This window comes from Lontra canadensis, unplaced genomic scaffold (genome assembly GCF_010015895.1).
Source record: "Lontra canadensis isolate GAN:19392208 unplaced genomic scaffold, GSC_riverotter_1.0 scaffold25, whole genome shotgun sequence".
Classification (NCBI taxonomy): Eukaryota; Metazoa; Chordata; class Mammalia; order Carnivora; family Mustelidae; genus Lontra; species Lontra canadensis.
In genome coordinates this window covers 8,985,545-9,010,384 of record NW_022631019.1, presented here as the reverse complement: position 1 = coordinate 9,010,384, position 24,840 = coordinate 8,985,545, and the positions used below count along the sequence as shown (strand labels likewise).

Below are 24,840 nucleotides of genomic sequence, written 5' to 3'. Positions count from 1 at the left end.
GTGACCTCTGACCCCAAGAACAATTAGGTGTCCCCTCCTCTAACAGGCAGCATGACCCCAAGCTGGGCTTTAGCTTTAGCGTCCTGAGTACAGACTCACCAGCGACAGTATGACCAACTGTTGGCATTCACTCTACACAGAGGTTGTGTGTTAGGGCTTTGAGAAATTTTTAAAGACCTTTTTTCCCCTCTATTTGATATGTATTTCACCTGAGTGAGAATGTTGGCGAGTATTGCTAGATCCAGGATTAACCACTGTTGGTGCCAGAAAGAAAAAGCAACATTTTGGATTTTCTTAGGTACTAAGCAAGACTGTTCCGAGGCTCCTTATCCTTCTTGTGTGGGCGGAGCATTGACTGAGCATCTCCTTAATCAGCAAAAGAGAATTCACCAAAGGACACTGGAGCCCCAGGGTTACTATATGCTTTTTATATAACTGATGACAGCATTTGTAATTTTCAGGGAGCATGGGAAAGAGAAAAACTTCTTATCAAAAAATATCAAGGACCCATGAAAGCCATCTTCCACGTGACACCACGTCACGGGGACCCCCTGGTCCTCCAACCGCTTCATATAGAGCAACGCGTCATCGCGGAGGATGTCATGCTCACAGCTTACCACAAAGGCTGCAGGAAGCTGAGCGATGGTCTCATCATCCCCGAGCAGAGGGGCATTTTCTATGTCGAAAAGATGTTTGTTTTCCAGGTAGGCAGCCTCATTAAAAGGGCCGGGAAACAGAGGTTGGTAGCCTGGCTTTCTGAATCTGCTGGGAATGTTGTCCGCACTGAGCCACTTCCGGTACTTTCTCCAGACTTCCGGGGGTATGAAAGCACCGCCCAAGATGGCGTCCCACCAGTGAAAGTCGATAACCATATATTTGAACATATATATCATCATGAACTTCTGGGAGAGGAACGGGACATTTCGGTTCTGCAAGTGGGACGGCAGCTGCAAATTGATGATCTGGGTAACTGGATAAATCAAGACCTGGGCCCTGATCTGGGGAAGATCCGATCTGCCCACCAGAGCCTGGGTGATAGAGGCCACATGCCCTCCCCCAATGCTATCTCCACAGAACACAACGCGGGAGGGGTCCACCCCATAGGTTTTCAGGGCCTTCAGGAAGTGAATGGAGGCGTTCAGACAGTCTTGGTAAATGCTGGGGTAATGGTGATCAGGAAGCTTTCGGTACCTGAGAAGCAAGCAGGGAAAAAAAGCATAGCGGTGTGAACAGCTGCTGGGAGCCATTTTACCTGTGTCCTCGACTCCTCCTTGCAGTACTGTCTCTGACTAAATCCCTGAGAATGGCCCTGATAGGAAGGGATTTTTATCTCCCTTTTATGGAGGTGAGGATGTGAAGAGCCTCACCTTTGTCTTCGAGGCAGGGATTCTTGACTCCAACACTAGGCTCCTTCTGCTGCCAGGAGACGCACACACCCCACACAAAATTATGCAACTCAAAAGCTATTTGAAGTGGAAGCAAAACAACCAGTAATGCCAGGAAAGGCAAAGGAAGTTGCTGTTCGTCCCACTGGCTATCTGGAGAGGAAGGGCTGAGGGAACTAAAGCTCAAATAAAGGGTAAGTTTCTTGGGGTGCCTGGGTGGCTCAGTGGGATAAGGCTGTGCCTTCAGCTCAGGTCATGATCTCAGGGTCCTGGGAACCCCGCATCAGGCTCTCTGCTCAGCAGGGATCCTGCTTCCCCGTCTCTCTCTGCCTGCTGCTCTTCCTACTTGTGATCTCTCTCTCTCTCTGTCATATAAAATCAAATAAAATCTTTAAAAAATAAAGGGGAAGTTTCTTTCAGGAAGAATTTTATTTTTCCTTCAGAAATCTAATGACCAAGGTTTGTTCTTACTAATGACTCAAGTAGCTGTCTTTCCTTCAGGGTTTGGGGAAAAGGGAGCAGGTTGGAAGGCACCATGAGGGTGAAGGTGAGGAAAGGTGGGCAGGCAGGAAACAGACACTGTTCTGGCTATGGCGAGCATCCAGAGGGCTGCTCTGAGTAAACCCCCAGAGTGTATCCCTTCATAGGAGTTCAAGGGCAAAGAGAAAGGACTTTAAAATGAACTTCTAGATGTGTACACCACAATAAAATATTATATGGCCATGAGAAGGAAGGAAATCCTTTTTTGAGAGAGAGAGATCATGAGAGCAACAGCGGGAGAGGCAGAGGGAGAAGGAGAGAGAATCTTAAGCAGGTTCCATGCTCAGCACAGAGCCCAACATGGGGCTTGATCTCACAACCCTGAGATCATCACCTGAGCTGAAATCAAGAGTCAGATGCTTAATGGATTGTGCCGCCCAGGCACCCCGTGGGTCTTTTCAACTATCCAGAATAACAGTATCCTAAGCAATTTCCTGCAAGTTTTTCATGCATGTGTTCCTTAACACTTTTATGTGTTCAAGGAGTATTTTCATTACCACAAAGTTCTTCTCAGATGTAGATTCTGACAGAAACTCTTATCAACGGGATTTTAGGACACAATGCTGAGCTGGTCAGGAAGTATGTCGAGTACTGGAAAGACATTGCCTTCCTCAATCTCATGAAGAAGACCAGAGGTGTTCTATAAATTGCTTTAAGACACACAGATGCACTGTCTACTCAGCCTGGGGACAGCCAAGATTTGAAAGGCCTTGAGTGTAGAGGTTGAATCTAAAAGAGCAGTTTTTAGTTTCTTTCACTTGCCTTCTTGAAACTGTTGCCCAGTGTCTTCTTGTGTCTTGAGACATTCCTGGCATTTACCCTGCAGTTAGTTAGTTGTTTTGACAACACAATAAATATGTGCAGAACCATCACCCCAAACAACAGCCAGGACCTTGACCATAACCTTCAACCAACCCTGTAATATCCCCACCAGCATCTTATCTCACTGCTTTCCCCATCTGAGAGAACAGTTACCTTGAATCCTGTATCCATCATCCCTTTTCTCTCCTTTTAACATAGTTTTATAATGTCTATACATATTCCTTACAAATATTCTTTTGATTTTGCCTTTAACTTGATAAAAAGAGTCTCAGGCTTTATGTAACTTAAAAAAAACTGTTCACTTAATTTTATACTGCTAAGATGCATTCACATTCTGGGGTGTCCTCCCAGTTCATTTTTTAAATAGTTATGTAATATTAGTAAGAGAAAGGATAAGAACCACATGATCCTGTCAATAGATGTAGAAAAAGCATCTGGCGAAATACAGTATCCTTTCTTGATAAAAACCCTCAACAGAGTAGAGATAGAGGGAACGTATCTCAACATCATAAAGGCCATATATGAAAGACCCACAGCTAATATCACGCTCAATGGAAAAACTGAGAGCCTTTCCCCTACAGTCAGGAACAAGACAGGAATGTCACCTTCCCCATTACTATTTGACATAGTACTGGAAGTCTTAGCCTCAGCAGTCAGACAAGAAAAAGAAATAAAAGGCCTCAAAATTGTCAAGGAAGAAGTTAAACTTTCACTGTTTGCAGATGACATGATACTCTATGTATAAAACCTGAAAGACTCCATCAAAAATTGCTAGAACTAATACATGAATTCAGCAAAGTTGCAGAATATAAAATCAATGTGCAGAAATCTGTTGCATTTCTATACACCAATAAGGAAGCAACAGAAAAGGGAATCAAGCCCATTTTCAATTGCACCACAGACAATAAGATAACTAACTAAGCCTAACTAAAGAGGTAAAAGATCTGTCCTCTGAAAACTATAAAACACTCATGAAAGAAATTGAAGAGGACACAAAGAAATGGAAAAGCATTCCATGCTCATGGATTGGAAGAATAAACATTGTTAAAATGTCTAAACTACACAAAGCAATCTCCACAGTTAATGTAATTTATCAAAACACCAACAGTTCTCACAGAGCTAGAACAAACAATCCTAAAATTTGTGTGGAACCACAAAAGACCCAGAATAGCCAAAACAATCTTGAAAAAGAAAGGAAAGCTGGTGCCATCACAATTCCAGACTTCAGGCTTTATTACGAAGCCCTATTCATCAAGACAGTATGGTACTGACACAAAAACAGACACACAGATCAATGGAACAGAATAGAGAACCCAGAAATGAACCCACAACTCTATGGCCAGCTCATCTTCAACAAAGCAGTAAAGAATATCCAATGGGAAAAAAAGACAGTCTCTTCAACAAATGGTGTTGGGAAAACTGAACAGCCATATGCAGAAGAATGAAACTGGACCACTTTCTTACACCACACACAAACATAAGTTCAAAATGGGTGAAAGACCTAAACATGATACAGGAAATTGTCAAAATCCTAGAGCAGAACACAGACAGCAACCTCTTTGACCTCAGCCACAGCAAATTCTTACTAGACATATCATGGGAGGCAAGGGAAACAAAAGCAAAAATGAACTATTGGAACTTAATCAAGATAAAAAGCTCCTGAACAGTGAAGGAAATAATCAACAGAACTAAAAGGCAGCCTACAGAATGGAAGAAAGTATATGCAAACAACATATCTGATAAAGGGTTAGTATCCAAAATGTATAAAGAACTTATCAAACTCAGCATCCCAAAATACAAATAATCCAGTTAAGAAATGGGCAGAAGACATGAACAGACACTTTCCCAAGGAAGACATCCAGAATGCTTACAGACACATGAATACATGCTCAACATCACTCATCATCAGGGAAATACAAATCAAAACCACGATGAGATACCGACTCACGTCAGAATGGCTGAAATGAACAACACAAGAAATAATAGGTGTTGGTGAGGACATGGAGAAGGGGGAATCCTGCTCCAATGTTCGTGGGAATGGGAACTGGTTTAGCCGTTCTGAGAACAGTTTGAAGTTTCCTCAAACAGTTAAAAATAGAACAACCCTATGATCCAGCAAGTGCACTACTAGGTATTTACCCAAAGGATATAAAAATGCAGATTCAAAGGGGGTACATGCACCTGCAATATTTAAAGCAGCAGTATCTACAATAGCCAAACTATGGAAGGGATCCCAAATGTCCATCCACTGATGAATGCATAAAGAAGATGTGGTGTATATACACAGCAGTATATTACTCAGCCTTAAAAAGGAAGGAAATCTTGCCATTTTCAATGACATGGATGGAGCTAGCATCCATGGATGGATGCTAAGTGAAATAAGTCAGTCAGAGAAAGACAAATACCATGTGATTTCACTCATGTGGAATTTAAGCAACAAAACAAATGAGCAAAGGGGGGGAAAGAGAGAGAGGCAAACAGAAACAGACTCTTACTTACAGAGAACAAACTAATGGTTACCAGAGGGGAGGAGGATGGGGGAAATAGGGGACAAGAATTAAAGAGTGCCCCTGTGGTGATGAGCACCTGGTGACGTGTGGAAGTGTTAAGTCATTATATTGTACACCGGAAACTAATAGTACATTGTACTGTACTAGGTTAACTAACTGGATGTTAGTTATGTATGTACGTTAACTAACTGGAATTTAAATAATCACTTAAAAAAAAAAGGAGAAAAGAGTCTGTTTTTTGATCTGTCTCTTTTTTTCCATTGTTCACTTGTTTTGCTTCTTAAATTCTACATGTGATTGAAGTCATATGGTATTTCTCTTTCTCTGGCTTCTATCCCTTAGCATTACTCTCTAGCTCCATCCATGTTGTTGCAAATGGCAAGATTTCATTCTTTTTAGAGAGAGGGAGGCAAGCCATAAGAGACTCAATGATAGAGAACAGACTGAGGGTTGATGGAGGGAGGTGGGTAGGGGGATGGGGTAATTGGGTGATGGGTATTAAGGAGGGCACTTATGATGAGCACTGGGTGTTGTATGTAAGTGAGGAATCACTGATTAAAAGAAGTTAAAAGTTAAAAAAGATGTCATTCTTTTTTATGGTTGAAAAAAGAAAAAAAATATATATATATATCTCACATCTTTATCCATTCACCTCTTGATGGACTCTTAAGGTTGCTTCCATAATTTGGCTCTTGTAGATAATGTTGCAATAAACACAAGGGCACATATATCTTTTCAAATTAGTGTTTTCCTATTCCTTGGGTAAATACCCAGGAGTACAATGACCAGATCATGGGGTAGTTCTATTTTTTTTTTTTTTTCAGTAACCTCCACACTGTCTTCCACAGTGGCTGCGCACAACAGTCTGGAAGGGCTCTTTTTTCTCCCCACCCTCGCCCACACTTGCTTCTTGCCATGGTTTTTCATGCACTCTGTGTTGATGGGCGTTTGGGTTGTTTTTGGGTTTTCGCCCTTTTGAACAGTGCCGTGCCTGGGTCCGTGCGTGCACGTGCAAGAGTGCCTCTTGGGGTTAGGGTCTCTCTCTCTCTCTCTCTTCTACAAACCAGCCACGTGCTCATGCCTGCCTTCTCCCACCCCTGTGACCCCCACTGACTTTCTACAGCAACTCACCCAACCAACAGCAGCACGGAGTCCGTCTCCAGGACCAGCAAACTGCTCAGGCTATGGAAGAGGTCTGCAAGAGTAGAACTGGTCACAGCAGCAGCCACCCTGAGTGGCCTCTAGGGATGTCATCCCTGCCCACCCCCACCTCCACCCCTTCCTGGGACCTCAGGCAGAGCCTGTCAGTCCTGTCAGTTTTCAGCTTTGGGTGTGATGTTCTCTTTCTGTCCCTGTTCTTGCCTCCTCTGCAGTGACTCTGGGTGGCTCTGCCTGGGCAAAACCAAAAACCAGGCCACATATCAGACACGTGACATCTGCCCCTGGTTCCTAGATGTTGGGGCTCGGATACACCTCAGGGACTCACCAGCTGCAACATTTCCTTTTACAGTGGGGGTGGAGGGGTGGGGACTGAGGCCCAGGGAGGACCAAGACCAGGGAAGGGAGGTAGGCCTGCCCTAGAATGTTAATGATAATTACACACATGTACATACAGATATGTGTTACTAAGAAATAAGCAATGGAGGGATGGGCCATTGCTATTAGCCGAGTGGTACCTCTGAGGTTCTCAGAGGACAAGTCCATTCTCAACAGTACATGAGCCAGGCTGGCACAGTGCCAGACCATATATGTACCACATAAGCCTCTAATTCAGTGGGGGTCCCCCTTGGTTCTGCATAGTTGTACCAGAGGGTTTTTCCAAGTCCTGATGCCCAGGCGGAGCCCCAAACCAACCAAACTAGTGTCTCTGGGGCTGGGGAACGAGCAGCAGAAGCTCCCAGATCACGCCCATGAGGCCAACAACCGGGAAGTTGGGAATGACTGATCTGACTGAGAGAAGTGATGGGTTGGGGGGGGCGAGGGGGTCAGGGGGTGCAGGCTTCATTGACACCGCTCAGGGGAGGTGATGGAGGAGAAGTCACATTGGATTGGGGAGCAAGCAGCTCCTAAGGAGGCCTCCACCCTGCTCGCAGATCAGCATCACCTGGGAGCTTTTTTAAAAATGCTGATGCCTGGGCCCCACTGCTGAGCTGGACAGCGGCCTGGGCAGGACCTGGGTGTGGAGATGACTCTAAAACACCCCGGAGGCGGGACAGGGGGTGGGTTTCAAAGCACAGCCTGTGTGGAGACGACGGCTGGCCCTCCCCACGCCATTTCCCCCGCTTCCCTGCTTTGCCTCCCTGGGACATTACTTCCTTTCCCTCAAGCCCCTGTTTCGGGCTTTGTGCTTGCGCTCCCTTCCGTGTAGACCCAACAGGGCAGGAGGCGAGGGAGGCACCTGCCCTGGGCGCTGAGAGGCTCAGCAACCAACGTAAATACTGCTTTAGGGAATCCAAGTAAATGCCACCAGGATCCATGATGAACGGATTTCCCTATGACAATCTCAAGTAGACGAGAGCCTGCCTTGCCTTTGTACAATTCACCCACCCCCGTTGGATCCCACCACTCGATGAACGCTGACCGTGTGTTCATCATAGGACTTTTTTTTTTTTGCATTATTATTGAATTTTTGAATAACCTGCAAAAAAATATTATTAATCTTGAAGACTGTGTTTCTCGGTGCCCCTTTCAAGATAGAGCCCCCCACCCCAGACTCTCTTGCCTCCCCGGTCCCCAGAGGGTGTTTCCCAGCCTCTGTAGGGCCGGATCTTACTCATTGGTTGCTTGGGCCTGGCTCAAATTTTACTTTTTGGAGAGGTTTTGTCAGGAAAGACTAACGATGCATCTAAATCATTCTCTATTCCATCTCCTTGTGCTCTCACTCTGTGAAATGACCCTAACTTGTTCGTTTTCTCTTTCACTGCCCAGCCTCCTCATTTGAGTAGGCTCCATGAGGGTCTTCCTTGTTCTCCACTCGGTCCCCTAGACCTGGAAGAGAGTCTGACACAAGGTAGGTAAATACTCAGGGAATATTTGCTGAATGCGTCCTGGCTTTACTTTTAGAAATAACATCGTGGCCCACGGAGGAAGGCTAACAGGCCTAACCCCCTAATGGGGTGCTCCTGGAGGCCTCTGAAAGGGAAGAACTGTCTTGGGGCGGGTAGGTGGGAGATAACCATCGTGGACCTCTGAAGGAGGAGAGCATCTTGGTAGCAAATGAGGCTGTTGTTATTTCCACCACCAGGTGGCAGTACACCCTAATTCCAGGGACCTCGCTGGCGTCCAACCATCTGTCCATCCTTCTGTCCATCCATTTGCGTGTTCATTCATGAACACATCCTTTCACCTGATTATCCACCCATCCATATTCCATATTCATGCACCCAGAGAGTCATTAGAAAATGTAAAGCCACAGGCAAGGCATTGGGGAGGAGACAGAAAAGAAAACACAAGTCTTCCAGGTACGCTTGGAGTTTCCATTTTTAGGTGCAGAAGAGGGACCGTAAATAAGGAAGCATGAGAAGGAACCAGATAAATTCAGACGGTGACAAGTGCCATGAAGAAAACGTAAAGGGATGATGTCAGGGATGGAGACAGGGGCATAGCACTCTTAAGGGATGGTTCCTTAGGTAAGGTGTTCAGGGAAGCAGCTCTGAGGAGGGACTGGAAGGACAACAAGGACCCGCCAGTGAAGCAAAGCCAGGAGGGGCGAGACAGCTTTTGGGGAGGCCCAGACAGCAAGTGCAGAGGATTCAGAGTTAGGAGGAGCCGGGAGTGTGTGCGGCTGCAGGGAACTGCTTTGGGAGGAGACAGACCCAGGGAACCTGGTCGGAAAGGTGGGCAGGGGCCTCCAAAGCTATCAGAGCCTGAGAGCTTGGTTCCATCTAAGGGCACTGGAGAGCAACCAGCAGGGTTTGGCACAGGCCTTGGAAGCTCTGGCTTTTATTTCCTTAAAAGCTCTTTCTGGCTGCCAGGCGAGGAATGGACTGAGAAGCAACAGGAGAAGCAAGAGGGTCAAGGGGGCAGGCAAGAGAAGATGGGGTCTTGGATCATGGTGGGGTTCAGAGCTCAGGAGAAATGCATGGGTTTGGGATGCAGTGTGGGAGAACAGCTAGGAAGAGCCAGTGGTGTCAGTGAGTGGTGAGAGAAAGAGGAAGCAATACCCCAGTGCCGTCCGTGAAAGCCCGACTGAGACACAGCACTAGCCTCACCTTGACCGAGAACTATTACAATACAGAAAAGAACACCTTCTATATAGATACGCACACCATCTGCTGACGTGAGCCCAGAGCCCTTAGTCTGGGCTCCCTATAAAAATCCCCAACTGCTGATTCCTTTAAGTTATTCCAAAAAGGTTCTCATGGGAAGGGTGGTCAAATCTGTGCACATAGATGAAGTTCTTCTTACCCAGGCTCCCCAAGAACCCGCCTCCTCCGGGGAAGAAGATGATGCCTCGCCGGGGGCCAGAAGACGCTGCCTTGGGCTGGAACAGCCTCACAGGTATGGTCCCAAAATACAGGTCAGTTACCGTAAGTCTATCGTCTTTCTTTATTCTCACACAAGCTTGCAATAATTTGAGAAATCTGAGCATGGAGCAAATTCCCAACTTCTCAAATATTTCCGCCTGTTGGAGGTAAGAGAAAGAGGGAAACCGTAGGAGAGGTCAGGACCCATCTGGATTGTGATGACACCTGTCACCTATAATTGTGAGGATGTCTTTGCAATCTCTCATTTACCTCATCCACATGGACACTGGGCCCATCAGGAAGGACAGGCTCTAGGTTGTGTCCAGAGGGAGGGCTTGGTTTTCAGAATGTCCTCCCAAAAGTCTTTGATTGAATAATGGTAGGAGTTTGCCAAAAAGCTCAACCACGTTTGGGCTGAGATGTTGGTCACTGACTTGAACAAAGCCAGTTGTCCTAGGTAACTGGCTGGCAACCCTCCTCTTCGGCTCTCCAGCCTCAGATGGCAAAAAGGGTCATCACCTTGGTCTGCAGCTGCCATTGCCCTTGGGTTATGATGGATTCTTAATCCATGTTTGTGTTCAACAGAAGACAGTAACCATTAGGGACGTCTGCTGTTGACTCAGGAGGAGGGGGCAATGGCACAAGGCCATTCATTTGACACATGTGCATAGAATTCCACTGTTTTTAAACTAATATGGTCACTCTAGCTATAAACAAATGTCAATATATATCATGAAGTATAGTTACAAGTAATATTGCATGTACAAAATGCTTTCCAACCATTTTGGATCAACTCTTCCAAGGAGCTCACATTAAACACGTGTCGTTGTCATAAGAAAAACAACATGAGATGATAATAATAAAATAAGAACAGCTAACACTTATGAGTCACATACAGCACACCAGGTGGTTATGAACCAGATTAAGCCTCTCAGCGACACTTCTGAGTCAAGCACAGTTATTAGCTCCATTTTATGGATGGGGGAAACTGAGGCAAACCAAAGTCAAGTGCCTTGCCCGCAACGGGTAAGATACAGAACATGTGTTCTAAACCACTAAAGTAGAAAGAGCTTGGATTCTGGAGTCAAGCAAATCTGAACTCGAGTTTTAGCTTATCACCACCTAGCTGAATGGCCTTGGCCATTACCTTCTCTGAGCTTCCATTTCCCTCATTTATAAAATAAAATGGTGTCCATAGCCCAAGGATGAGACTTGGGAATTAGATGTGACCACTATGTGGAGTGTCTCCCTGGTGGGTCCTGGCAAGTATGAGCGCCACCCCTTCTCTTGCTCACACCCACTGTGTCTTGTCCCAGGTCCTCTGGGATATCCCAATGCATTCCCCAAGGCTTCGATTTCTTGAAAGAGAACTCCAAACAAAACCATTATTTCCCTGCTTCAACTGGAGAACGAGGTGAGCTTGACCCCCATCTCAGGGCACCAGATGTCTGTATCGAGACAGCTTGGAACTTCACCAGCCAACTCAGCTCTGAGCATCAGGACACTTCCTCTCAGTTCAAGTGGGCTCCAATGCCTGTCTCCTCCCCAGCAGTTTCCTCAAACTCCCTGTACTCATCCATGGCTCACATGGTATCCTGGAGCCCTTCTACCTGCCCACTAGGTAGATGGATGTGAAACTGTCCTTCAGCTCCAAGCTCAAGACCACATTCTCATTGACTGATGTCATCCCTCCCACTCACACTGAAGGCTGCTGTCTCCTTGAGTGCCCTAAGTTTTCTAAGCCATAAGGTTTCTTCAGAGACCCTCAAGGTTATATTACATGCTATGGCCACCCATATGTCTCCCCCCGCACCCAGACTGAATGCTTCTTGTCAGCATTTTGCTTGACATCACATCTCATTCATCTTTTTGCCTCCAACATCTAGAAGAGTAAATGTTTCAGGGAATTTGAACAAGACAGTGTGATGACAAGCCTTTCTTAGCATGACCTTCTCAAAGTCACTAGATATGGCCAGGTTAGATTTGGTTTGGTGTGGTTTTTCCAACCGTGAGTCCATAGTTTCCAGAGCTGGTAATGTAGGACAAAGGCAAGGGAAGAAAAATTAATACTTATAATATAACTGTATCATGTATAGATAACTATAATAAATATATTGCTTGTATGTAAATATTATCATCATCACATCAATATCATATTACTATAGATATATTATAAAATTTCTTTTTTTAAAAGATTTTATTTATTTCCTTGACAGAAAGAGATCACAAGTAGGCAGAGAGCCAGGCAGAGAGATAGAGGGAAGCAGGCTCCCCGCTGAGACCCAATCCCAGGACCCTGAGATCATGACCTGAGCTGAAGGCAGAGGTTTAACCCACTGAGCCACCCAGGCGCCCATATTATAAAATTTCTAATAATGTATCAGTAGTAGTATAAATGGGAGCATCAGCAGGTTAGGGACATCTGAGGTCCAGAACTTTAGACAGAGATTGAAACACTTTCACAAAATATTCTAGCAGTATTTCGCCTTTAAAATAAAATCCATAATGCTTGTTATATTGTTCTTTAAATCTTTTAGTAAAACTGCAAAATTATTACAGAATAATTTCAGGAAGTGCTCTGTCTCTGCCTTCAGGGACTTGACATGTATACTACCAATAATCTACTTACACTGAGCCCTTTCTGTGTGCCCATCACTGTGCCGCTCACCTGATAATGCATTTCCCATTCAATCCCCTCATCACCCCTATAAAAAAGCATCTCTTGCTATCCTCATTTTTCAAAGGAAAAAAAATGGAGGCTCAAAGACATCGGGCCACAAAGCTAACAAGTGGGAAACTTGGGGCTCAGACCAAGGGTTGTCTGACACCAAAAGAAGGCACCTGATTTCTGGGCCATAAAATCTTTTTAGGCTTTTCCTCCTGCTCTTTACATTTCTTATTCCTCCTGTACCTGTTTGTCTTCCAGAACTGAATGAACCCTAACTACTTGGGCATCGTTTTCTTCATCAGCAGCACGCCGTGATGGGCAGTGTGTCCTGGGGCCAGTGCTGGAGGGCCCAGGATGGGATGTCCCAAGTGTCTTCAGATCTGTGAAAACCGGGCACGGAAACTTCTGGGAAGATGCAGGGGGAAGCCAGCAGGGGGAGCCCTCGGGAGGTGCAGTCCATTGCAGACCCTTGGGAAGACTTAGCTCAACGTCCCATAGAAGAAGCCTGCTTTGCTCCTCCAACAGGAGGAAGAACTTCTCCTCACCTAGCAACAAGCTCAGCCAATAAGAAGATACCACGACTCAGCCAATGAGAAGTGATCCCAGCCCGGGCCTCCATCTTTCCTCCAAGGGACTTTCGCTCAAAGCCGCCCTTCCCCTCCTCTGTTTCTCGGTAAAGAAGGGTTTCTCTCCTCTGATCTCTGGATTTGTCTGTGGTTTGCCATGACTTGGATGTCCCCCACTGCAATTCTTCTGCTCTTCCTGGATAAGCCCCTCTTGCTGGCAACATAACTGGCTGTGTTACTTCCAAGGTCTATCACTGCCCGTGTTGCGAGCGCCCCCGCGCGGCGGTCATCAGCAGGGCTGGCAGCTTGTGAGCGACTCTTGAAAAAATACTGAAGGTTGGAAAGATCTGGACTTTCCTGGGTCTCACATTACCCTGTAGTTCCATGTGAAATCACCCACTGGTCTGAGACAGGCGAAGTGCATGGCCAGGGTAAATAAGAGGGATGAGAGCTTTGCGCGCTCAGCCTGTCTTCCTGGAGCCAGTAGCATTTCTGTAATTATAAACTAGACTTTTGCATATCTCAGAGAGTCATGCATATCCACAGTGGAACATTCCAGTAGCACAGAGAGATATTTTACTTCTTCACCAAACACAGTGAGCCCTAATGACTTCGTCTAAGTCTTTCACCAACCTCATGAGATGGACACTGTTGTTTCCCTTTCACAGGTGAGGAAGCACACACAGAAAGGTTAAGTACATGACCCAAGATCCCATAGCCAGGGCTGGGATGCACACACTGGCAGGCTGGTGGCAGCCTCGGCTCCTTACTGAGGCCTCTGTCCTCCTCTTTCTACAGTTGCTCTACCTCTGCACCTCCCGCCGGGTAAGCAGCATGAACTATTTGGCTGTTGTCCCCCAGTATTAGGATATTGGGGTTAAATCCAGTGGGCTGTCTCCTACCAGATGCTGCAGCTCTAGGCACAGACTGGCCTGTCCACACCTCTGGTCCCGGCTCAGAGCCTGGCCGGCATGGCCACTCTGACATGCTGGGTGAATTCACTTATGATTTGATCAGCAAATGGAAAGCACCTACTAGGCGGCAGGTCTGTGCTTATGGCCAGGGTTGCAAAGGTCGATAAGGCTGTCCCTGCTTTCAAGGAACCTACACTCTATGCGGGGGAGAGAAGACCTATAGGCGATTAAGGGCATCAAGGTCAAAAGATGCTGTGGCTGAAGCCAGTTCATTCCCTGGTAGGCTGAAAGCCCTCTGAAGTAAGGGACTGGGTCTGAAATCCTTTTCGAATCCTCAGAAAGCAGCCCAGGGATGGGCACTCAGTAAGTGAGGTTGGAAGGAAGGAAATGGGGGCAGGTGGGAGAGAGGAAGGGAAGAGGAAGGGAAACAGAACCACAGACACAAAAGAGAGTGTGGCAAAGGCTGCCTTGGGAGAGTCTGAAGAGGAAAGGAGGGGCAAGGTACAGGGGGAGAGGAAGGGAGCCCCAACCCATTACAGAGCCTGAGAGCGAACTCACCAAAATGAATATGTACAGGAACATGCAGTGCAGAAATCTGAACTTGGCGGGATTTTGCAACGTAGAGGGGATGTCTGCTGTGAGGAAGTGTTGAAGGACAGCCCAGAGGAAGACACCTACAAAAAAGCTGCCCAGAAGTGCCAGCCCCAGGATAATCATGTTCCCAACGCTTTGAGGAGCTGTTCCTCTGTGGAGCCAGCCTGAGAGCTTGTGTCAGGAGAACCTGGACTGGTTATATCAGCTGTCTCCTGCCTTCCACGGTTTTGGGGCTTAGCCTTGAAACAGTGCCCTGACCTGTCTTCTTACATGTAAACTCAGCTGAGCCAATAGGAGCTAGAAGGACTACTTCTCTGAAAAATGCTGGCACCAAGAAAACCAGTCATGCCCATCAGTGGGTGTCTCGGTAGATGGGTTTTGCAAAGGCTTGGGCTAGATCAGGCTCAAACAGTCCCTGCCAGTTGGGCATGACATGGTTGCCCAGACCTCTATGGCCTGATTTTTCAACTGTAGAATACAAGGCAGCCAGCTTTCCCAGCCAGGTTTCCTCGCCAGAGGGTGGCTACAGTGGGCAAAGCACATCTCTATCCAGTTAGTGGGCCCAGCCTCACTTTGACTGACACATGAATCTAGGCTGCGGGGGGAGGCAGCGTAGTGGAGGGTCAAGAGGATGTACCCAGATGCCAGCCTGGCTGGCTTTGAATCCTGCCTTTTAGGCTTGCTGGCTCTGTGGCCTTAGATAAGTTATATCTGTTCTCTGCTTCTGAGCTTCTCCTCTAAAAGAAGGAGATAATAATTAGCTGAAGAATTGTGAATCATGCTGGAAAGAACTTGAGTGTGCAAATATCCTCTTTGTCAAGCAAATCTTATTTAGCTATAATAAATAAATGTATGCACACCCAGGCATATGTAAGACTAACATAAATCATTAAATATACAGCTCAAAGAATTTTCACAAAGTGGACACACCCAAAGACCAGCACCCAAACCAGGATATAGCACATCTCTAGCATCCAGACGGTCCCTTCTCCCCATCACCACCGCCCCCTCCCCACCTTTAGTGGTTAACCACTAAAGGTAACCACTGTTGTTCCTTTAACAGCCAAACTCAGTTGGCTGATTTCTGACTTTTATATAAATGGGTGTATCTGCCACATTGTCGTCTATATTGATCAGTTCATTCATTCTCATTCCTGCATAACATTCCATTGTATGAATCCGCCACAACTTTTTATTCCTCTGCCACAGATGGACCTCTGAGTTTTTGCCCATTCTCGATTGATTGCCTCTCAGGTCCAAATGCAATTATTGTCTGCTTTGTAAAAATAGACCTGCTGATTTCAGTCTTTTTCCTCTGTCAGTTGGCAAGGAGGCATTGTCAGGAAGGGGTGCTGGAGAGACATCTGAGGAGAGCAGGCTGTACTGCCTTTGCTTGGGGGCTCACCTGGCAAGCTTCGGGAGCACGTGTGGCTTTGCCAGCACCCATACCATGGTGTGTAAAGAAAGTTAACATAAGGAATTATTAACTGTAATAGGGTCCATGCGTCACAAGAGATCAGCTAACAAGAAGTAAAAAGAGCTCAAAAGTGTATAGGAATTACATATACAAGAAACAAGTATTCCCTCTTGTTGAGGGCTGAGGTAACACACCTCTCACCCCATAGGGCTGAGGTCTAGAGCTTGTCGGAGAGGCGTGGCAAGACTCACTGAGTTGGCAGTGAAGTTTCCCTTTTGCTGTACCAATGGGACTTGCTGACATCTATCCTGCCTCCTCACCCCCAAAATTTGTTGACAATCTTCTACCCACCCCCTTTCCACCAGGTCCTAGGGAAAGCCATTCATTCACAGGGTGGTGTCTTTCTGGAGGCACTCTGAAATGGAACTACCCAAGGGGACTAGAAGGGAGAGCTACTGCAGGAGCTGGAGCTAGAACAGCCATCTACAAAAGCCTACACACACTGCCACGTGGACTGGAGAAGCCACCCACACTACTGGAGCTGGGCCTGCAGAAGCAAGTACAATAATTATGTGCCCCAGGAGTTATTGAAAGTAACAGTCACTAAGCCTGCAATTGGTGAAGGTTAAGAACTGCGTGATGCCAACAGAGGCAGAGAGCTTAACAGAGAGATCAGAGAAAGCCAAAGAGAACCCTGATGAAAACCATGTCATCCCAGTGGATCACTCACTGTCCAAGTCTGCAGCTCCTGTGGAGTGCTGTTGGAAGCTGCACATGGAGGGAAATAGACTTTCTTGACATAGTCCATCCAAGGCATGAAACAAGCAGACAATATAGGCAAACAGCCCAAGAAGGAGCCATGGAGGAGTCACTGTCCCAGCGTGGCTGCAGTATAATCTCTAAGTTCCAACAACAGCAGAAAATGAGACATGCTAAGAAACAGAAGTGTGATCCATACAGAAGAAAAACACAGGCCGCAGAAAGTACCTTTGAAAGCACCCAGATGTCAGACTTAACAAAGACTGCAAAGCAGCTACTATTATGTTTTACTGTCTTTACAACTGTGGGATGCAGTTGCTTCTAACAGACCAAAATACACCCAGAATCTGGTGTATGGCTCTGTTCTCTTCACCTGTCTGATTATATTCTCTTTTTTCTCTCCCCCTTTTCTCCTCCTCCTCCTTCCCCCCATTCTCCTCCTCCTTCCTTTTCTTCATTTAGTTTTGTTAAAGTCTTTTTAAATTTCCATCTTTACAGTTACATGCTATCCTTTCAATGTGTTTAATTTTATTTTTTTATATATGTAGGTTTTTCTTTCTTTACAATTTTGAGATGCAGTTTCTTCTAACAAAGTGATCAAAATACACTCAGGATATAGGGTTTTGCTCTGTTCGATCCACCTGTCTGTTTATATAAATATGTTCCAAGAGCTAAAGAATATCATGTTAAATTCTACCTCTCAAACTAATAATACAGTATATGTTAATTAAATAGAATTTATTTTTTTTAAGATTTTTATTTTTATTTATTTATTTGACAGAGAGAGAGAGAGAGAGAGAGGTCACAAGTAAGCAGAGAGGCAGGCAGAGAGAGAGAGGGAAGCAGGCTCCCCGCTGAGCAGAGAGCCCGATGCAGGGTTCAATCCCAGGACCCTGAGATCATGACCTGAGCCAAAGGCAGAGGCTTACCCCACTGATCCACCCAGGTGCCCAATTAAATAGAATTTAAATAAAAATTTTTTCATAAGAATATCATACTTAAAGAAGTAAAGGAAGGTATGATGGCAATATTTTATAGAGAGAATGCCAATAAAAGTTTAGAAATTATATTTTTTGAAATCCAAACTAAAATTATAGAATTGGAAAGAATAATAACCAAGATGAAATATTCACTGTAAGGGCTCAACAGTGGACCTCAGCTGGCAAAAATCATGAGCAAACTTGAAGGGAGATTGATAGAGACTATGTAATCAGAAGAACAGAGAGACAAGGAACAAAGAAAAATGAACAGAGCCTTCGAGAAAAGTGGGACATACATATCATGGGGGTACCAAGAGAGAGAAGAGAGGAAAAGGAACAGGAAAGTATTCAAAGAAAAATTGGCTGAAAACCTTCTAAAGTTGATGAAAAACATTATACATGTACAAGAAGCTCAATGAACTCCGAAAGAGATGACTTCACTGGGAAATTCTATCACTTAAAATAATAATTCGCATTCTTTACAAATTCTTCTAAACAACGGAAGAGGAGACAACACTTCCCAAATCATTCTCAGTCCAGGATTCTCCTGATATCAAAGACAAAGAAAGAAAAGAAAACCACAGGCCAATATAAACCAGAGACCCTATAAACAGACATATAAAAGTCCTCAACAAAATGCCAGCACAGTGAATCCAGCAACATACGAAAAGGATAAATTACCAAGTGAGATTTATTTCAGTAAATCAAAGTTGGTTTAACATGTAAAATTCAATTAATATCTGATACCATGTCAATAGAATACAGGACAAAAACCACATAATCATCTCAGATGTTGAAAAAGCACTTAGCAAAATCCAAAACCATTTCAATTAAAACACGCAAGAAGAATCCCTCAAATAGAAAAGAACTTCCTGATTAAAGACATCAGTGGAAAAAACCATGCCTAACATTGTACTTAATGGTGAGTATTAATTTCCATTGTTGTTGTAACAAATTATCATAAATTTAGTGGCTTTTTTTTTTTGAGGGAGAGAGAAAGAGGGAAAGGGAAGAGGAGAGGGAGTGGAAGAGAATCCTAAGCAGCCCCAAGATCATGAACTGAGCCCAAATCAAGAGCCAGACACTTAACCAACTGAGCCACCCAGTCACCTCATAAATTTAGTGGCTTAAACAATACAAGTTCATTATCATACTGTTTTGGAGGTCAGAAGTCTGGCATAGATCTCACTGGGCTAAAATCAACATGTCGGGAGTGCTGTATTCCTTCTGGATTCTCTAAAGCAGCATCTGTTTCGTTGCCTTTCCTAGCTTCTAGAGACCACCCACACTCCTCGGCTTACAATCCTTTTCTTCCATTTTCAAAGCCAAAAAACCCTGGGCCAAGTCCATCTCACACTGCCTTCTCTCTGGTTCTCCCTCCTCTGCTACCCCCTTCTACTTTTGAGGACTTGTGATTACATTTGGCTCACCCGGGTAACCTAAGACAATCTCCCCATTACATACTGATTAGCAATCTGCAATCTTGATTCCCCTCTGCTGTACAAAGGTATATATTTGCAGGTTCTAGGATAAGGATATGAACAGCTCTGGGGGGCTATTATTCTGCCTGCCATGTGGTAAAAGGCAGAATGGTTTCTCTTTAAGACCAGTCACAGGACAAAGAAGTCCATTCTCAATGAGAGTCACTCTCAGTTCTATTCAATATTGTGATGGAGGTTCAAGTCAAGGCAATTAGGCAAAAACAGACAAATACTTAGAGAGACAGAGAGAGAGAGAGAGAGAGAGAGAGAGGAATGGATAGATTGATAAATAAATGGCATCCAGATTAAAAAAGAAGTTGCAAAACCATTTCTATTTGCATATGACATTATCTTGTACATTAAAAAAAAATCCTACAGCATCCACTAAAAAGACTATCAGAGCTAATATTTGAATTCAGCAAGGTAGCATGGTACAAGATGAATGTATGAAAATAAATTGTATTTCTAGACTCTAGCAACAAACAATCTGAAAATGAAATTAAGAAAACAATTCCATTCACAATAGCATCAAAAAGAATAAAATATTTAGGAATACATTTAATGAAAGATTGCAAAATGTGTAGCCCAAAAACTCTAAGACACTTGAAAGAAATTAGAGAAGACTTAAATGAATTCAGCCCCTTGTTTATGATAGGAAGACAATATTGTCAAGATGGCAAATTTGTCAGCTTGATCTACAGATTCAATACACTCCTCATCAAAATCCCAACTGTATATATTTTTTTTTTAGAGAGAGAACTGGGGTGGAGGAGAGAGTTAGAGGGACAGAGAAAATCTCAAGCAGGCTCCAGCATGGATCTCATGACCCCAAGACCAAGACCTGAGCTGAAATCAAGAGTTAGACCCTCAACCAACTGAGCCACCCAGGCACACCCCCAACTATTTTTTTTGCAAAATTTGACGAGTGGATCCTAAACTTCCTGTAGAAACACAGGGGGATCCAGAATACCAAAAACAATCTTGAAAAAAAGAACACAGTTGGAAAAAAGGACTCACATTTCCCAATTTCAAAGCTTAATGAAAAACTATAGTAATGAAGACTGTGTGGGGATGTATGGGTGGCTCTGTCAGTTGAGGGTCTGTCTTTGACTCAAGTCATGATCCCAGGGTCTTGGGATCGAGTTTTACATTGGGCTCCCCACTCAACAGGGAGTCTGTTTCTCTCTCTGCCTCTCTCCCTGGCTTGTGCTCACTCTTGATCACACACACTCTGTCAAATAAATGAATAAAATCCTTAAAAAATAAAAAAAGGCTGTGTGGTACTGACATAATAAGGTTAAATACACAGATCAATGGAATGGAATTGAGTCCAGAACTAAACCAACCCATTTATGGTCAATTGATTTTTGGCAAGACTATAAAGAAAATTCAATGGGGGAAAAAATAACCATTCTCCCAGAAATGGTGCCAAGACCACTGGATATCCTCATGCAAAAGAGTGAATTTATATCTTTTCCTTACATCATACACGACTCTATAGCGAGAACTTGAAAATACGACTGAGGAACACAAATAAGACTGCACGTTATGTTCTTGGATGATACGACTCAATATCATAAAGTTGCCAGTTTCCCCTGGTATAACCGTAAAATGTAATGACATCCCAGCAAAAATGCTGCTAACTCTCCTCACACCCACCCCCAAAATTTACAAAAGCGACTTCAGAATCTCAAATGGAAATGGAAGACAAAGAATTAAATTTACCTGGGAAATTCTGAGGAAGAACAACAGAAGGATACTAGCCAGGTCAGGTATTAAGACATACTTCAAAGCCTTAATAATTTGAGTAAATACAGGCTTTTTAACAAATGATATGGGACCATTCGGGTTGCCAGATGGAAAAAACAAACAAACAAACAAACAAAAAAAAAAACACCTGAGCCCATGTTGTAGGTGGTGCCTTATGCTAAAATCCAAATGGAGCAAATACAAACTTTTTAAAATGAAAATGACAAAAGCACCAGAAGAAGACATGGAAAAACTCTTCAGAGTTTTTCGGACTTCGGAGAAGAAAAGAATTTTCTAACTATGCTTAAAAACACAGAAATCACAAAGGAAAAGACTGACGATCTCCCCTATATAATAACATTTATTTATATAGAAATAACTAATTATATCTTCACAGTGACTCTCTGGGTGGAGGGACTTGTTTTGCCTGTCAATTTCTCTAATCTCTCCATAATGATGATGTATGATCTGTGTAATTTAAGAGACGAAATTCTTCAAAAGTTTGAAGCAGAAACAATGGCAGCACTGCTAGCTATTTAAACCCATCCTGTTCTGTTCCCTATAAGTCAACCACTGAGTCAGAGTAGACTGAGAGTCCCCCTCAGCCCTTTCTTTGGGGGACCCACTCTTTCATTGGCCTATTTATTCAACAAGCACTCACTAAACACCTGCTATGTCTCAGACCCTACATTTTGTAGGAACAGTATTCACCAAAAATAGTATGGTGTATGCTGAAGTCCAGCCTTTACCAGCCGTATGACCTAACAGAAGTTAACTCACCTCTCTGAGCCTCAGATTTTTTTTAATAAAGATTTTATTTTTTTTGAGACAGAGAGAGAACGTGAGAGAGAGACATCATGAACAGCAGGAAGAGGGAGAAGGAGACTCATCACTGAGCAAGGAGCACAATGTGGGACTCGATCCCAGAACTCTGGGATTATGACCTGAGCCAAAGGCAGACGCTTAACCGACTGAGCCACCCAGGCACCCCTGAGCCTCAGGTTTCTTATCTGTAAATGCTAATAATGCTTAGAACTAAGTGAATGCTTCGTGTTAAAACACTTCAAGCAGATTTAAGCACTTCGGAAAATGGTTTAGCAGAACCTGTAAAAATTGTTCTAGAACGACCTCAGTTCCACTGCTAAGTGTGTATCTAACAGAAAGTATCCATACGCTCACCAGAAGACATATAAAAAAGTGTTCTTACAGGCATGACTTTCAATAAGCCCCAAATTATCAGAATCCCAAATGTTTATCCCGAAGAAAATGGAGGACAGATAGTATATCCATACAATGGAATATTCATGGCAATGAAAATAAACCATGACAACAGAGACGAGCCTCGTAAACATAGAGTTTAGACAAAAGATTGCAAACAGTGTGGCCCCACTCATGTAAAGTTCAAAGAGGCAGGACTAGCCTGTAATGTGAGAAGTCAAGACAAAGGTTAGCCCAAAGGGTACATATGCACTGGGTGCTGACCCTGTTCTCTTTCTTCAACTGGGTGAAGGTTACATGGAAGTGTTATCACACAAATGGGACAAAGTGTGCTCTCTCAGATCCTATAGGTGAGGAAGACACTATGCCAATGAGGAAGACAGGTTGAATACAAAACAAGGACAGTGGACACACTGGTGCACTTTGCCCACAAAGTACTCACCAGTTTTGCCCAAGACTTGCTTCCTCCTGTTTTTCTAGAAATGAGCAACTCTCTCTGTCCCTCTTTTATCTTTCCACTTTCTTTTTAGAATTTTTTAAAAATGTATTTATCTGTCAGAGAGAGAGAGCACAAGCAGGCAGAGCAGCAGGTAGAGGCAGAAGGAGAAACAGCCTCCCTGCTGAGCAGGGACCCCCCCCCTCCATGTGGGACTCGATCTCAGGACCCTGAGATCATGACCCCAGGCCAAAGGCAGATACTTAACTGACTGAGCCACCCAGGCATCCCTATCTTTCCATTTTTTTTTAAAGATTTTTATTTATTTGACAGACAGATCACAAGTAGGCAGAGAGAGAGAGGAGGAGGAGGAGGCAGGCTCCCTGCTGAGCAGAGAGCCCGATGTGAGGCTCGATCCCAGGACCCTGGGATCATGACCTGAGCTGAAGGCAGAGGCTTTAACCACTGAGCCACCCAGGTGCCCCTATCTTTCCATTTTTGATAGAGACGTGGGTGCACAGTAATATTTCTTTACTTTAAGAAAAACCACAGTGCGTGTATAATGAGGTATAGCAACTACCCAATGAACTCAGCATCAGGGGCGATAGGGAGTGGTGGGGACTGGGGCAGCAGGCCAGCGTAGTGTTCTGCTTAATACATGTAGATCGCTGTGTAATTTACAGCAGAACTAGGAAATAACCTAAATGCCCAATGGGGGGAGGAATGGTTAAATAAATTCCCTCACTTACTCATTTGACGAACTTTTATTTGTTGTCTGAAGATGGGTATTAAACAGAGTGTCAACTCTGTGCCAAGCATCATTCAGGGATGGGGGCCCACATCAGCAAACAAGATACTCTGGATATGTTGCTTAGCAAAAACCAAAATACCAAACTATACAGAGCACACACGTTAATGCTTGTCATATCCAGACATTTTATACACCTCTTTCCAGGGCACATGGAAGCCAGAGTCTCCTCCCAATTTCTCCAAGTGCCTGTCCCTCCCTTCAGAGAAAGAGAAGAGCGCTCCTGACCTCCAGGAGCCAGCCCCAGGCACTGTCACTGGAGCCTTGGTATTTTCCTAATGAACATAGACAATTTCACAGACCATCGATGTCAGACAAGAACCCTCGGTAACAGTGATGGATTAATGCAAAACCAAAAACCCTCCGTAATCACGTCTGAACACAGACAAAATATGGATATCATCCAATCTAGAGCAAAGCCCTGCTTCTTGCCTCCTTGACATTTCCTTCTGCGTCTCTCTGGCGCTCCTGCCTGCATTTGACCGTGTTGTCTGGACTTAGATCTGCCTCAGCCCTGTCGATTTCTGCTGCGCGAAACCCAGTGACTTTCAGCATCTTGCTAGTTCAGAAACTTTGCTGGGGTGCGGAAGAATGATGGGGAGGGTCGTGCTGCTCCCAGCTCCCATCATCCACCCCACCCCATTGCCTTTCCACACCATGTATGCCCTGCCATGCACACACAGACACACACACAGACACACACACACTCCATGCCCAGCCTCCTAACCCCACTCTGGTTTCTCCTGCCCAGACCCAAACAGCCACGCAGGCTTGACCTCCCTGCCTATTTCCTAGGGCGGGGGGGGGGGGGGGGATTTACAATGGACTCAACTGGGCAGGGGCATCGACAGCAGGCAGGTGCTGTGATGAATGCCCGTATGTGATCCCAGTGGGGAAAGGGGTGGTAAGAGCCATACCAACAAAGTTAAGTTCTAGGAAACACTAACTAATACGACAAGGACTGAGTTAGTGGTGGGAGAGGGGTGTATTCTTTTGGCTCCTCTTCCCAGTAGCCCACAGTGCTGTTGGGGGGCAATGGGGTCACTCCGTATAACCTGACACTCACAAGCACTGGCTGTGGGGACAGCCGACCAGCGTTTGTATCAGGCTCCTCCTCTAACTATACCTGAGACCTTGAGCAAGGTACGTAATCCCCCGTGCCTCCGTGTCATCATCTGTAAAGTGGGGATAATGGTGCCTCATTGTATCAAATAAGACAACACACACCGGCAGGTGTCGTTATGCCTCCTGCTTTCCTGCCTGACTCCGGATGTAAATAACCAGAGGGGGTTAGAAGGTTACAGGCGGTGGGAGGCATGGGAGACGCGTGGAGTGGAGCCCTGTCTTGGAAACACTAGCACGTGCTGGGGCTTCTGCCTGGCAAGACTCCCAAGGGTGTCTGAGACACAGTGGGGCTCCCTCCCTGGGAGGAGAAGCTGGAAAAAGGAAGGGGAAGGAGCTAGATCCAGAGAGGCCAGGCCGGGGAGCGGAGACCCTCTGTCGTGTTGTGTTTCGCAGAGGAAAGGG

At 44.9% G+C, this 24,840-nt stretch overlaps 1 protein-coding gene across 1 annotated transcript; it reads right to left on the bottom strand.

Moving 5' to 3' along the window:
- Positions 1–416: 416 nt before the first annotated feature.
- On the bottom strand, positions 417–14,650 carry AADACL4 (arylacetamide deacetylase like 4). Its single transcript, XM_032864051.1, has 4 exons — positions 14,430–14,650; positions 9,665–9,881; positions 6,389–6,452; positions 417–1,191 (listed from the first exon to the last, which is right to left on the bottom strand). The coding sequence occupies exons 1-4, from the start codon at positions 14,586–14,588 to the stop codon at positions 417–419; spliced, it is 1,215 nt and encodes a 404-aa protein (XP_032719942.1). The 5' UTR covers positions 14,589–14,650.
- Between the last annotated feature and the right edge of the window lie 10,190 nt (positions 14,651–24,840).